We start from the raw sequence: 15410 nt of genomic DNA on the forward strand, positions 1-15410 counted from the left end.
TGGGAGGCTACAAATTATGAATAGTAAGATTTTCCTTTACCCTATTAATAGAATACGAGTGTTTTGGCAAAAAAAAGAAATATGAGTCACGAGAAGGGTGAGGTGTACTTTCACATCAACCTTATAGCTTGCCATATCAAATTGAACAAAGTCTATGATGTCATTCCTCCACTCCCACACACAAATATTTTTTCCCTTTTGCACATGGAGGACTCTACACGGTGCACTTGCCATTTCTATAAGGTTTTCCCAAAACAAATAAGGTGGCCCACTGAAGTAGGTCATGGTACATGCTTGAATGGAGAGTGGAAGAAACCATGGTAATGTTGAATTTGCTACCTTTGAGCAACTACAAAGTGGAAGGCTCCATTAAAAAAATAAGCCACATGCCCACTTACTTATTAAAAATTCCCTTCCAGCAGCTTTGAAGGGGAAAACAATTTTAGGGAAAAGGAACTAAATCCTTTTCATCACTAAATGAGAAGGAAATTGCTATTTTTGAGATGGTATTTTTTACGTGAACTTAGAAAATATAACTAAAACTTGTAAAATTTGAAAGGGTTTTATTTCTTTTTCATAAGAATTTGAGAAGGATTTTCCCCAAGTTGAACAAGTTCTAGGCTAAAGCGAACCCGTCTTTTCTCGAACCCTGCAAGTTTGAAGGCCGATTCATGGACCACAATGTTGGACCTTTTCAGCTTAGGCGCACTCCATGGTTGTTGTATGAAAATTCTAATGGTTGTGATTATTGTGAACAATTGCAAACACACGTGAGCATGATGAACTACATGACGCTCTAGCAAAAGCTGTCCCATACAAAATAAGCAGAGGGCATTATTTCCCACAACAACAACAACAAAGCACAGAGCTATGGTGCACGCACTAGTGGTGCCATACCCTCTACAAGGCCACGTAAATCCATGTCTATCAATAGCCAAGCTTCTTGTCCCAAAAGGCTTCACCTTTACTTTCATTCTCACAGAGCAACTAATGTCCAAGCTTCCTGCAGATTCCTCTTCTTCCCATATACAATTCCTTAGTGTTCCTGATGGCCTGCCGCCTTCCCACCCCAGGCACAATTCTGGCCCCCTCGCTTTCCAATCTACCTTAGAAATCATGCACGGTTTGCGTCCTGGATTTGTCTCCCTTCTTCATAAACTCATCTCCAATTCTCATCCTGTCCATTGTATCATTGCTGACTCTTTCGTCACTTGGGCTCAATCTGTTGCTACCCAATTCCACATCCCCAGAGTTTGCTTCTCCACTAGTAACGCTCATTGTTTTGCTGCTTACCTGCATACCCCTCTCCTGATTTCCAAAGGATTTCTGCCCGTTCAAGGCAAGGTTTTGCATTTCTGGGCATAATGGCTGTACTTGTGGGCATGCGGCTGTACTTGTTTTCCTTCCATTTTAACGTAATCAATTATCTCATCAATCTTGCAGATGCTGATCAGATCATCGATTTTATTAGCGGTCTCCCACCTCTCCGTGCTGGAGATTTGCCTCGATCTCTCCGAATTGCGCCGAATTTCGTACTGGATCAAATCAAAGACATACACGAAGCAGAAGGTGTCATCTTGAACACTGTGTACGAGATCGAGAGCGAAGCTGTTGACTTTGTACGAAAGACTATTCCTGTTTATACAATTGGCCCTTTGATGCTCATGCTTGGCTCTCTTGCATCGGATGCTGGCACTTTTGCCTACTGGTCTGAAGATCGGCATTGCCTAAGCTGGCTAGATACTTTGCCTCCCTCCTCTGTCTTGTATATTTCCTTTGGAAGCGTAGCTACTATGGGTGCTGAGCAGATGAAAGAGCTTGCTGAAGGTATAGAAGCCAGCCAGCAGGCCTTTCTCTGGGTCATACGCTCAAACGCTGCAGATGGATCTGTCTCTGAGCTATTGCCAGAGGGCTTTATGGATAGAACAAAAGACAGGGGCCTTATCATTTCATGGGCTCCTCAGGTGGAGGTTTTGTCACACCCATCAGTGGGAGGTTTTCTTACACATTGTGGGTGGAATTCTATAACAGAGAATATATCATGTGGGGGGGTTCCAATGATCTGTTGGCCTCATGGTGCAGAGCAGAAAGTGAATGCTATTATGGTGGTGGAGGAATGGAAGGTGGGTGTGAAGCTGCAGGAGGAGGATGGAATTGTGAAGAGAGGGGAGGTGGAGAGGGCTGTGAAGGATATCATGCAAAAAGAAGGGGAAGTAAGGAAAAGAGCCCTTAAATTGAAGGAAACAGCATGCAGAGCTGTGGAGGAGGGAGGCTCCTCTAAGAAACATTTGGAGGCTTTTCTGCATGATGTGGAGAAGCTTAAATCCAAGCTTCATTCATGACATGCTCCTTGGAAGACTGTGTTGTTCAGTAAGCCAAGCTTAAAATGGAAGGTGGGCACAGGAAGGAAAATGGAGGAAGCAATGAAGTATGTGACACAGGGAATAGAGAAAGAAGCTATGTCCTCCAACAAATAGCAATGAGAACCTCCTTTTCTACGATATGGAGAGGCTCTCCCCTATAGCGTGCTGTAATGCCACAACAAATGGCTGATTAATTATGCATTTTGTTTTATGCTAGCAAAGGTTATGTCCATCAGTCTATGAGTGGAATGAAGAGGAAAAATCCAACGGCATCCCCAATATTATTAAAAAGAGCTTGCTAGAAGAGGGTGGTCATCCTTGGATATCTATCACCTACAATTGACTTTGGCATCCCATGGTGTGATCTACCTTTATCATCTTTCTTATTAGAATAAAATGTACTCGCTTGCTAAACATGCCTTGATGGTCTAGATACCATCATTCCCTTGCTTTAACTGAGGAAGGTTAAAAATGAAATCCATTACAATAGTTTCCCAAGGTGTGGTAGGCACCGGAAGGGGAAATAGCAATCATAGCATTTTTTGCATGTCATACTTCAATTTCTGGCAAACAAGGCATTATGTGACATATTGATGAATATCCTTCCACATACTAGGCCAAAAGAAATACCTTCCAATTGCTTGAGAAATTCCTCGATGTGGCTGGCATAGGGCAGAGAGAGAGAGAGAGAGAGATTCTTCAAGAACCTTCTAGGGTAAATCATGGGTGATACATAGCCAATCATCTTTCAAAAGGCACATATCCTTGAGAGAAAATGAACTGGTTACTATACTTGTTGAATGTTGCCCCATGATTTCCCTTGGTCCTTAATGGTAGCTTTCCCTCATATTCTCAAGTGCTTGACTCATGCGCAATGGTAACATTACTAACTTGGGGTCTTTGGGACAAAGCATACGCTACCCTATGCTGAGTTTATAGGGTACATATTATCTGAAAATGAAACATGGACTAAAAATTTTCCCATTTTATATGTCTCTCAGGTAGCTTAGGAAGTATCGTAGGCTTTGGTGATCCATCTTGACCATAAAATTTGCCCCAATGAGATAATATTTTTAGATAGTCAGCACATGTATCACTGATGGCATCTCTTTCTCCTAGATATCGAGGTGTAATTCAACATCCTCGAGTCTTTCATATGCAACAACATGACCATCATTATGAAGAGCATCTCCTATACATTCGCCATAGGTGTCACAATGTACCTTGAAGGGCTTACATAGATAAAAAACAATGAGGCTAGGCAAAGAGGTGAGTTTCTCCTTCAAAATGTTGAAAGTTGATTGTTGTCTTTTGCCCAAATGGAACACCAGCTATTTCTTTGTTAAGTCATACAAGGGGGAAGCAAATTTAGCAAAAATGTCAAATAAACCTATGATATTATGAGGAAAGGCCTAGGAAGCTGCATACATCATGTATCATGTGCAATTTGGGCCATTCCAAGATTGCCTTGACCTTGTCAATGTTCTTCCTTATTACTTCTTTGGAAATCACATGCCCTAGGTAGTGAATCTCTTCCAAAAAGAGCTTGCTTTTCTTGGCATTGATGTAAAGCTTATGCACTTGTAGCTCTTAGAACATTGTGTCAAGATGTTTCTCATGCTCTTCCATTGTTTTCAAAAACACCAAAATATCATCATAGAAAGTACATGCAAAATTGCGATGGGCACGAAAAATCCGGTCCATCAATCCACTTGAAGTTCCTAGGAGAATTGGCCAATTAGAATGCCATAACTAGATATTCATAACTAGATATTCATAAACACCAACAGTTGTACAAAATGCCATCTTGTGAGTGTGTGCATGGAGTGAGTATGTGCATGGAGCGAGTTTTAGGCAAGTTTTATTTTTGGTAGCCACATAATTGTTCTTCCACTTAGTACACCTATTCCACATCTCTCTCTCTCTCTCTCTCTCTCTCTCTCTCTCTCTCTCTCTATTACAAGTAGATCTCCCTCTCTCCCTCCCTAGCCCTCGATGTTAGAGCTCATTGCATGCTGTTGAGACTTGGCTTGGCAGAGTTCATGCTATAGGTGGGAAAGATGTTCCATTGTTTTCAAAAACACCAAAATATCATCATAGAAAGTACATGCAAAATTGCGATGGGCACGAAAAATCCGGTCCATCAATCCACTTGAAGTTCCTAGGAGAATTGGCCAATTAGAATGGCATAACTAGATATTCATAAACACCAACAGTTGTACAAAATGCCATCTTGTGAGTGTGTGCATGGAGTGAGTATGTGCATGGAGCGAGTTTTAGGCAAGTTTTATTTTTGGTAGCCACATAATTGTTCTTCCACTTAGTATACCTATTCCACATCTCTCTCTCTCTCTCTCTCTCTCTCTCTATATATATATATATATATATATATATATATATTACAAGTAGATCTCCCTCTCTCCCTCCCTAGCCCTCCATGTTAGAGCTCATTGCATGCTGTTGAGACCTGGCTTGGCAGAGTTCATGCTATAGGTGGGAAAGATGTTCCATGTGGCTATTGGGAGCTCGATGCAAGAGGGCAACATGTGTTGATTGCTATACCATACTGACGTAAGAATGCCACCAATCCAATGGCCATATACCATGTTCATCGTCCAGTATAGCCAAAGCAACTGTACCACACATCCTATGTATGCAGAAAATTAAGTGGCTGCACTTTGACCTCGATGTGATGTTGTTTGTGGATGATAGTGTGGAGAAGATGGTTTGAGAAACATGTACATAGTCTCGCCCACTTATACCAGGGAATTCCTTGACATATTCCTCCTTTCACATTTACTGTTTTAGATGAGACAATTAGCTGTCGAGTCCTTGATTTTGTTTTACAAAACCCCTTCATGAAAGAATATTGAAAAAAATAGTGCAAGATTTCAGACATGAATGTAAAGCATAAATGACTCATGTTTGATTTAAACGAAGTAGAATGGACATGTATGAATTGCTTGCTAGTCGTGCGCGTGCGCGTGCGAGTGCGAGAGAGAGAGAGAGAGAGAGAGAGAGCGCATTTTGCAAATACATACGAAGAGAAACATGTAATTATCCATTTAAATTAGTGAATGGATGGAGACGTGAAGAGAGAGAGAGAGAGAGAGAGAGATGTGATTGTCCATTTGACTCGGGGCGGGGGAGGGGAAGAGAGAGAGAGAGAATATGATGTCGATGAAGATTTTCTTAGGTTTCACATGGGATGATTGAGCTAATTAATTTGGGGATATCTCTTTGTATCATGTATGAGCATTGACAGGCCTCCTTTGTATAAGTCTAATAGCTAATACAACTCTCTATGTGTTGGCTTAATATGTTATTCTTCATCACACTTTAATGCTTGGCTCTCATCTTTCTATTCAATTCATGGTGATCCTATTAGTTTAGTAACATGGTATCATTGCACCAAGCTCTATCTTCCTCCCTAGTGACTTTGTGAGCAAGTATATGGTTGATCTCTGCATATCCTAGCTCCTAGCAAAGTTCTATTTAGCTGTGGACATCTACTGTTGCTATTCCAACGTACTCAAGCTTCAGATTGCACGTTATTTTGGTCCATGCTGCACTATATTTGTTGGTGTTGATCAATTCTATTATCCTTCATGGTAGGATCGTGGTGTCTTAAGCTTTTGCCACTATTAGTTCTCTGCTATCATGCCAGTCCAACATCCGAATTTGATTATTTATTGTGGCTGAGTGAACTTGTTTCCGTATATTCAATCAAAACTCCAGGTTTTTGGTTGACACTCATCCCAACGTTGATTATTTTTTACGGAATTGTTTTCATGCTGCCTCGACAAGATTTATTGGCACTGGTGCTAAGAGTATTCTTCCTACTATATTGTTGATCGAGATTTATTGTGGAAGAATAAGCTTATGCCATACCATCAACAGCAAAGCTACAATTAATTTCTGGCTTCTAACAGTTCATTCTCATCAATTTTGCATATCATGAACTATGTGCTAGGCAAGTTGTTTACCTGCTTCAACTCATTGAACATCTCAAAGTTTCATATTCGGAGCTACTGATTCTTCCTTTGAGGTGATACACTACACCATATTGATGTTGTTATGATCTTGATACTAGAAGCAACTTTCTTTTATGGAAATTGGTTGCTATTGTTGAACTGCTACTTGTATTCGCAATTGATAAGCGAAGCTCACTTCTCATGTTGGTGGCTAGTGAAAGATGATACTACATACATTTTGCTAATTCTTTGAACTAAGACAAACTACATTGGGCAGTTTATTGCTTCTTTATGGATCATTCTAGTCTAGATCCATTGCAATTCATTTATATTGCTACATATTATTTCTAGGATTCCGCACTCTATTCCAAAAACTTTGTTTCTGCTGCAGTTTATTCAATGGTTGAAGGTTACTTATGCCAACAAGTTCAAGGGTGATGGCTTTCATTCGTGGTCTAATATATGCTCATGTTTAACACTAGTTTGGTACCAAAACTAGACACTTGAGTGTCCTTTTTTGGGGGTTGCGAAAAAAAATCAAACTCCTAATGTAGGCTTTAAAAACCAAAATGCTTCATTGGGCATGTAGAACATAACCCTATGCTTATGTAAAAAATGCTAAACATATAAAATGCCTTTTTATTTGGAAGTACATAAGCAACAAAGTAGCATATGTCTTGAAAATGAACATTTTTCAGGATTTTTCAGGATTTTTCTAAATATGCAAGCATCATTCTCTCAAAAAAAAAATCCAATGATATCAATAGCATTTTTCCCAAGATATTTTGATAGCATACATCAGTCCAAGGAGGTAGAAGTTCACAAAAAAAAATCATTTTCCTTTCCTAGAATTTTTTCCAAAAAAGTTGTATAAAATCAGCAAAAGTAACGCGTATTATCAAAACTCAATCACGCCACTAAAAAAAATTGTAGCCCTATCAATGAGAATGTTGATTATTGGTTTTCATGCTTGAGATGAGATAAATAAGCCATAATTTGATGTGTATGACACTAACTTAGCCTCCACTTAAGTAGGTTCTTATCGCCTAGTTCTAAAAAAACTGTAAAAAATAAAAATACAAAATTTGATCATCTTTTTTCAAAAACTAATCATTACTATGCTTGCACAAGTAGTCTACACCTATAGTTACAACAAATAATGCACTTACACAGCTTTCCCCTTTGATGAAAATCAAAATTAGGCTCATAATTAGACATTTTACGTACTAAAAACAGGTTGCGCAAAAGGCCATGTATGAGAAGAGGCCCAAAAAGTGGCTCTAAAGTTTTGGAAAATTCAAAACAAAGTAGTATTTACCCTATATAACATGGGTGCACCTCAAGTTTGACATTATTAGCTTGCATATGGAAGGATAAAAATTCATGCTCCACCTGTATAAAAAACATCATTTCAATATTAGCGAGTCAAAAATTTATCCAATAATTATCGTTTGATGATTCCAAGATTTAGTTTACATCATGGGCTTTCCATCAAGCCAAGTTTCATGATCAAACTATGTCCCTTCTAAAAGTTATGTACAAATTACTACTATTTTGAAAACAGCAAAAATCATGCGTTTTATCAGCATGCGTCTAAGAAAATTAAAATATTGCCTTGCAAAAGCTAAGAAAAGTGCAATTTAAAAAATCTCAAATTTTTTTTGGGTCTTGAGGAACATCTGTGGATGTTAAGCATTTCAAAACTCTTAATAGATTGCCCACAAAAATTCAAGAAAAATGCTAACTTTCAGGACACTTTAGTGTCCTTAGGACACTTTAGTGTCCAATTACAGAACTAGTGTTAAGGGCCTCTGGCACTATATTGGCTCCTTATAAGTCAAAGAGTGAGAAGGTTGAAGATGATGAAAGAGCACAAGCTATAATTATGTTAACTATTGACAAGGGTCTCATCCTTCATATTGATGAGCTTGGTACAACCAAAGAAAAATGGGAAGGGATGGAGAAGTTCTATGGGGCTAAGGCACCTCAAAGATTGAGTTCTTTGGCCTAGGGCTTACTCAAGATGATCTTGGTACTTTCATTTCAAATATGAAAGGACTTATGACTCAGCTAGCCTCATTGAAAGCTAAATTAGAAGAAGAAGATGCAATTGTAGTGCTTTTGAAGGCTCTGTCCAAGCAGTACTCAAACTTGGTCATTACCTTGAAGAATGTTCCTAACCCAACTCTTGAAGGAGTTATCTCATCTCTTCTTGATGAGGAAAAGCGGAATAAGGTTAATGGGGTGTCTACATCAACTATCTCAGCATCTAAACAAGATCTCTAAAATGTTCTTATTGTAAGATGAAAAGGACATACTAAAGCTAAGTGCTTCAAGAAGAATCCTTTGCTCAAGAAATGTGGAAAGTGTGGTGAGCAAGGTCACTTTAGTTGAGAGTGTAGTGTCCATAAGAAAGAGAGAAGCAACACTTCTCTAGTAATCTTTTCCTACAAATTAGTACATGATTCTTATAGTCAACCAACCTTGTAATAATCCAATGTTATATAGCTTCTCTTTCTTGTATAGTGTCAACTCTGATATAATGCAATACTTCTCGTATTGAGGGGGGGTGTTGAGAATTAACCAGAAGAGTAGACATAAATTGAGCCGAATCTATGTCATGGTTGTATGATCTTAGCTATGATGTCGATGAGGATTCCCTTAGGTGTCACATGGGATGATTGAGCTAATCAAGGAGGAATCATAGGCCTAATTTAGGATCTGGTGCCTAGTAATGGCGACATCTCTTTGTATCAGGTGTGAGCATTGAGAGGCTTCTTTATATAAGGATGATAGCTAATACAACTATTTATGTGTTTGCTAATTCTAGTCTTCTTCATCATGTTTGAATTCTTGGCTCTCATATGCAACTATATTCACAAAGATAGTACAACTTCCTGGCACCAAATTTCAATTGACATCTTCAGCTGCCCCTTTCAGTTCATGGTGATCCTACTAGTTTTGTAACATCTTTAAGTCAATCTTGCTAAAATTGTAGCCTCTTCGAGACAATCCATCACATCATCTATGCACAAAATAGGAAGTCTGCTCTTTATAATTATCTTACTAAGAGCTTGGTAATCCACGCACATTCTGCAAGAGCATCTTTCTTTTGGACTAGTAGTATTGGTGAACAAAAGGGTGAAGAACTGGGCCTATCGATCCTTTCAATAATAGATCTTGAGCTTGGACTGTGATTTCTTCATTCTAAGCGGTCCTACTCGATATGGTGACTGGTTGGGTGGTGTAGCTCCTAAGACTTGCTCTGTGGGGAACTTGAATTTACCTATGAACTCTTGAGGGTCTCCTCTCAGCTTTTGAGTTTGTAACTCTCTCTTTCTGCCTTGGATTGGAGAGAATTTCTTCTTGCCGATATCTCCTTCTTTAGGCGTGGCAGTCGATATGGATTTAAACAAGTCTTCTTTCATAATTTCAGCCAACTTTTTGTTGCATGCCTGAGATCCTAAAACTTGGATGTAGAGTTTATACTCATGAAGGCCTAGCAAACCAGCCCTATACTTCCAAAGATTCATCTTTTTTGAAATATCCTTGAAAGAAGTGATCTGGAGATAGGCTGCCAAAAACTTTGCATTATATGACTTTAGTGTATTTGTAGGCAACATCGACAAACTCTCCCACTTGATGTGAGCTTCATCATAGAAGTCTTTGGGAAGGAACTCCTCATAGAACTATCTCTTGAACTCTCTCCATGTAGTCAAAGCATCTCCTGGAACAAAATGAGAACCCCACCATGCACAGGCATTGCTAGTGAGATGCAAATTCATTGTCTTCAACTTGGACTTCTCTCAATAGTCTCATATCTATAAAGCTATTTCAAACTAACAAACAAATTGGAGTGCTTTGTCACTTTCATCAAAGGTGCCATCATAGGTAGTGAACCGTATGGATTTACGGCCTTCTTTTAAGTCTTTGCTTCTCGATCTCCTCTGCTTGCAGGAATGATGTGAGCTCTTATCTGATGATGAATTGCTACTTGACGAGGAGGAGCTGGGCCTAGGAGATATTTTCCCTTTCTTCTTGTTAGGGGATATTTAGGAACCATAGGTTGGACACAAGTCCTAGTAATCATGAAGATATACTTGTAAATTTGAATGATCCTTGACTCAAGGAGGATTGTCCTTCTCGAATTCATGATAGAGAAATAGGTTTGCTCACTTTTCCAATAACAATGGATGAAGAAGATGAATTGCTCTCCTCTAAAGCATAAAGCATTTTAGATCTCAAGGAAGCATAGGTAAGTCTATCATCATTTGTTGGATTTTTTAAATTATTATCATGACAAAGTCTACGAAAATGTGTCGAAGGAAGCATTGTTTGCTCTCTAGAAAAGGAATATTATTTTCATTTGTGCAAACATTGCAAGCAACATGGTCATTGAAGGAAATATTGACCATTGCTTTTAGATGATAAGTTCTATGAGATATTTCCAACATTTATGTGAGGCAAAGTATGATCGAATGCTCCAAAAACTATAGGATGAACTTCCAGCTTATTTTGACTTGCTTCATGATCCAAAAGCTTGGCATGTCAAATTTCATAGAGATAATGCTAGTCGAGTTTGATAGCAAGTTTCAACAGTCACACATTAATTCTAAGTAGTCTAATATCAATTCTAGCAAGTCAAAAATTTCAACCATGAATGATTATGCAATGCTAGTCAAATCAGGGATTTTTCATCAAAAAATGGAGCGAAAAGAACCGGGATCAACAAATGATGATACAAATGATGGCTTTTCCATCGAAGATGATCAAATTTTAGAAGAGTCATATTATGAGTGTGCATGCTATGAATTTGCACCAGCTTTTGCTGTTGAAATTCTATAAAAGCAAGAAAAGGTAAATACAAATGAAATGTTAAAGGAGCCTCACTATTGAAGCCCTTATAGCAAAGAAGGTTTGGGATACATCTCTACTCCAATTCAAATCAATATTTCCAAAGTATATCAAAGTAATGAAGTCAATATGTGTCATGATATTTATGTTCCACTTGTGACTATTAATGATATGCAAAGTTTGCAACTTCCATATGTGATGATGATGAAGATGTTGAGCAATATTTAGGTTACTCAAGTGAAAAAATTTTATATTTTGATATGGACCAATGGATAGAGTTGGAACCAAAAATGAATCAACCTATTGAGCCACTGATGAATAAAATAAGCCAACTCATTATATTTTTTATGCTGATATTCAACTGGATAAATATACATGTGAAGAAGATGCAATTATGAACAATTTGATTGCTATTTGAAAGAATTTCTGACATACTACAAAAATGGTTTTGATTCACAAGAATGAAGATGTAGGCAAAGAAAAGAAGTCAGATGGAGATAAGGTTGAAGTCTACTTTCCTACCAATGGTCAAAATGTGAATATGGAGTTTTTATTCTCTCTTGAAATTGATTAATGTGAAGAGTTGATTATTGGTGAATTCCTAGACATGATTGAGTGCGAACCAACAAAACAAGGGGGACAAAATTTCAAATTTTAGAACACAAGGTATAAATAAATTCAGCTCGTGTATTGAGTGAAGAAGATGATGTGGACAATGCTCCAAAGGAATCCCTCATTGAGGTGGTTTCACGAACTGGAATATCAAATTTGATGGATGATATGTCTAACATATTTTTTTATGCTTTGACTGAAATTCAATATGAATATCTTGGTGCATCTGATGAGATTATGTACTCAGATTTTAGTTTGCAATGAGCTCCCAGTTTGGGCAAAGTTCCAGTGGTTTGGAAAGACTTGAGTGGTGATGAGGGTGAAAGGAAGAGCTTAACCCAAAGTTAAAAGAGCTCGGAGGAGTTCCCTAATCCACACTACTTCATGCCCAAAACATTTTGACACTCGGTAAGTGATCAAGGTCATAATATATAACAAATGAAAGCCTGTGAGAAGGGTAAATAAGAAATAGAAATTCAGCAAACTATGTAGTCATATTTCAGGCAGTCTTATAGAAGTCGGAATTCGAAGGTTGGAGAGAGTCCCAAAGATGGAATTTCAATTTGATCTCATTAAAACAAAGTTTTGAAGTTTTGACAATATTTCTTGTGATTTGTAATTTAGTTTGTGCTAAACAAACAATTGGCATCATGTGGAAAAACAATCGACAGCTCAACTACAGCTTGTTGATGATAGTTCAGCTATCTATACTACTATTTGTGATACCTTTTTCAAAATCCAACTAGATAATGTATTTTTGAATTATATTATCTTTGAGTGTGCTTTTATACTCTATCATTGGAAAGGTCTTGACAATTCATTTGTGGTCCGATAATAGTTTGATTTCATTTTGACTAGTTTTGATAGTTTGACTATGTTGGATGCTTGAGACAAATCAAAATTCAGAATTTGGGATGTTTAATCAAGGTCAAATTTGGATTTTTCAAAGGGAAATGATGGGTTTCTTTGATGAATTTATAGCAATAGATGTTGCGAATGTTGAAGCTTCATCGACATATTGCTTTTTGCTTTTTGCTTGACTCAAAGCAATGCATTTATTCCATGCCAGTGGAATGTGAACGTGTTGATACATGCATGGTTCTACTTATTCATCTTGTATAAACTAGCATGGATGACACTATATTTCATGGGTTCCTACCCCTGTCATGTGGCCATGAAATGGAGTAATTGTAATCAGTAGGTTTTTTTCAATTTTTATCCATGCATTGACACTGTAATGAATCCAACACCATGGAGCTTTGAGTGGGTTTGAGTCTTCACCTTTTACAAGCAAAAGCCCTATCTAGTGTGACCTTCAATTCTTAGATTCAATGGTAGTGTTGTAACTAATTGGAGTGGTACCAATTGGTGCTATCGATGATGGACGTGTACGAGGATGGGCATGGATGCAAAACAAGATCTTGCAGAGTAGAAGCCACTATATGAAAATTTGACATCCAACACCATAAATTTCAGAGGGTCATTGTAAGGGAGCTATTGCAATATCTTCATTGATGGGTTAGCATTAGCATGAGATGTGTGAGTGAGAGGGGATGTTGGAAAAGTCACCTCCCCATCTGTAAGCCCCCATATGAGGAGGTGATGGGCAAGTAGTGAGTTTCTCAAGCGAGTTTTTAGGCAAGTTTGTTTGGCAACCATCTTATTGCTACTCTCTCTCTCTCTCTCTCTCTCTCGTAAGCCACCAACACATTGCATTATCTCACAATGGTATCATTTAAATTGCCATAAAAAATACTTGCTACACTAGACAAGATTCCATGCCACATGATTTCAAAAGACATTACAAAAGTTCTAGACACATGAGCAAACTCAAATCTTTAAATTTCAAAATCCTGTTACAAATTACCTCCCTCATGAGTGAGGTAATACATTGAGAGGAACTTTTGATACAAAATTTGGTACATTTTTGCTCAAGGATGCTAATTGTCTTAGATATGGCAACAAGAATGTTAAAAGAAAAGTATCAAAAGGGCCCCCCCTTAAAGCATCCAAGGTCAATTTTAGGCCAAAAACATTTTTAGACTTGTTTTCAGTGCTTTCTTGCATATATACTTAGTCTTGTGTTATAACTGTTTATAGCATCCGTTTTTGCATGCTTTTAGAGAGCTTTTTAGCATGCTTTTTATATTTAGAGTTTTTAGCATTGCTTTTGGCACTTCTTTTTTTTGCTTTTTAGCACATGCTTTTCTAAATGCTTTAAAACATACTTTTAAGGGGGGATTGGCTCTAGGCACGAAGGTAGGCCGCCAAGGGAGGGGGGGTTATAGCACCCTTAAACCATAAAATAAAAGCAACCAAATTTTAAAAAATTGTTCATTAAAATTGCTGGCAACCCCCTTCTCACCAATTTTGGGCCACTTTTTTTTAAAGACTTGTTTTTCAAAATTTTATCTTGCATATATACTTAGTCTTATATTATAATTGTTTATAACATCCCCTTTAGCATGCTTTAAGAGAGCTTTTTAGAATGATTTTTATGTTTAGAGTTTCTAGCATTACCTTTTTTGTTTTTCTTTTTTAGCATGCTTTTTTTAAAAATGCTTTTGAGCATGCTTTTTAGGGGAGGTGGCTTAGGGAGGGACAGGGGGGACAGGTGTGGGTTTATAGCACCCCTAGACCATTGAGAAAAAGCAATTCAAAAAAAACATTTTGGCCCAAAGTTGGCACCAACACTTTGGACTTTTTTTTAAAGACTTGTTTTTTTAATGCTTTCTTGCATATATACTTAGCCTTATGTTATAATTGTTTATAAAAATCCTTTTTAGCATGCTTTTAGAGAGCTTTTTAGTATGCCTCTTATGTTTAGAGTTTTTAGCATTGCTTTTTAGTACATGCGTTTTAGCATGTTCTTTTTTCATGCTATTTTAAACTGCTTTTGAGCATACTTTTAAGGGGTGTGGGGGTGGGGGGTGGGGTACAAAGAGACCTTTTTTTTTAAAAGGCCCAAAATTGGTGCCATAAGATTGCTAACAACCCCCCTCTAGCGCTAGATTTGGGCTTTTTTTAAAGACTTATTTTTTTTTTACCAATCTCTATGTAGGAAATTATCATTAAACTAGGAAATTCAAGCATTTTTCCTCGGTAGATGGAACTATTTTTTCCTCTTTATGTAGGGAACTTTAATTTCCATATAGTCCACACCTTGGTCTCTAGGAAATGTAAGTTTTTATATGGAGAATGAAATGGATTTTAATTTTCCTATATAGATAGTTTTATTTCTCATATAGGAAATGATATTTTTAATGGAAAGTAAAGTGGATTCTACATGGAAATATTATTTTCAATATAGCCCCCTTAGGTCTAGCTAGGAAATGTCTATTTTTATATGTGAAATGAAGTAAGTTTTATGTTTCTTATATAGGAAATGAGGTCTTCATAAAAAAATCAATGATATTATATTTTTCCCTATGTACTAGGTATAGTTTGGCAAGACATAATTGTATATATAATGGATATATACAAAAATTAATCAAAAGAATATTTCATTATAGGTTATTAACTTGTTTCTATCATAAAACACTAATATAGTTATTTTTCTATACATAAAAGAAATAACTTTATAAATTAACATGAAAATGAATCCATG

General features: G+C 37.3%; 1 protein-coding gene across 1 annotated transcript; it reads left to right on the forward strand.

Moving 5' to 3' along the window:
• The first annotated feature begins 829 nt into the window (after nucleotides 1-829).
• On the forward strand, nucleotides 830-2812 carry LOC147603496 (7-deoxyloganetin glucosyltransferase-like). Its single transcript, XM_086796864.1, has 2 exons — nucleotides 830-1339; nucleotides 1444-2812. The coding sequence occupies exons 1-2, from the start codon at nucleotides 871-873 to the stop codon at nucleotides 2340-2342; spliced, it is 1368 nt and encodes a 455-aa protein (XP_086652990.1). The 5' UTR covers nucleotides 830-870; the 3' UTR covers nucleotides 2343-2812.
• Nucleotides 2813-15410: the final 12598 nt, after the last annotated feature.

The sequence above is a fragment of the Cibotium barometz genome, chromosome 64, assembly GCF_041138505.1.
Source record: "Cibotium barometz isolate CiBa-2024 chromosome 64, ASM4113850v1, whole genome shotgun sequence".
NCBI classification, from domain to species: Eukaryota; Viridiplantae; Streptophyta; class Polypodiopsida; order Cyatheales; family Cibotiaceae; genus Cibotium; species Cibotium barometz.

Excerpts from the sequence above, each read along its gene's own strand:
- LOC147603496 (XM_086796864.1), top strand. The coding sequence starts at position 871 with ATGGTGCACGCACTAGTGGTGCCATACCCTCTACAAGGCCACGTAAAT. Across the intron at positions 1,340-1,443 it reads AGGATTTCTGCCCGTTCAAG|ATGCTGATCAGATCATCGAT; the intron begins GCAAGGTTTTGC and ends TCAATCTTGCAG.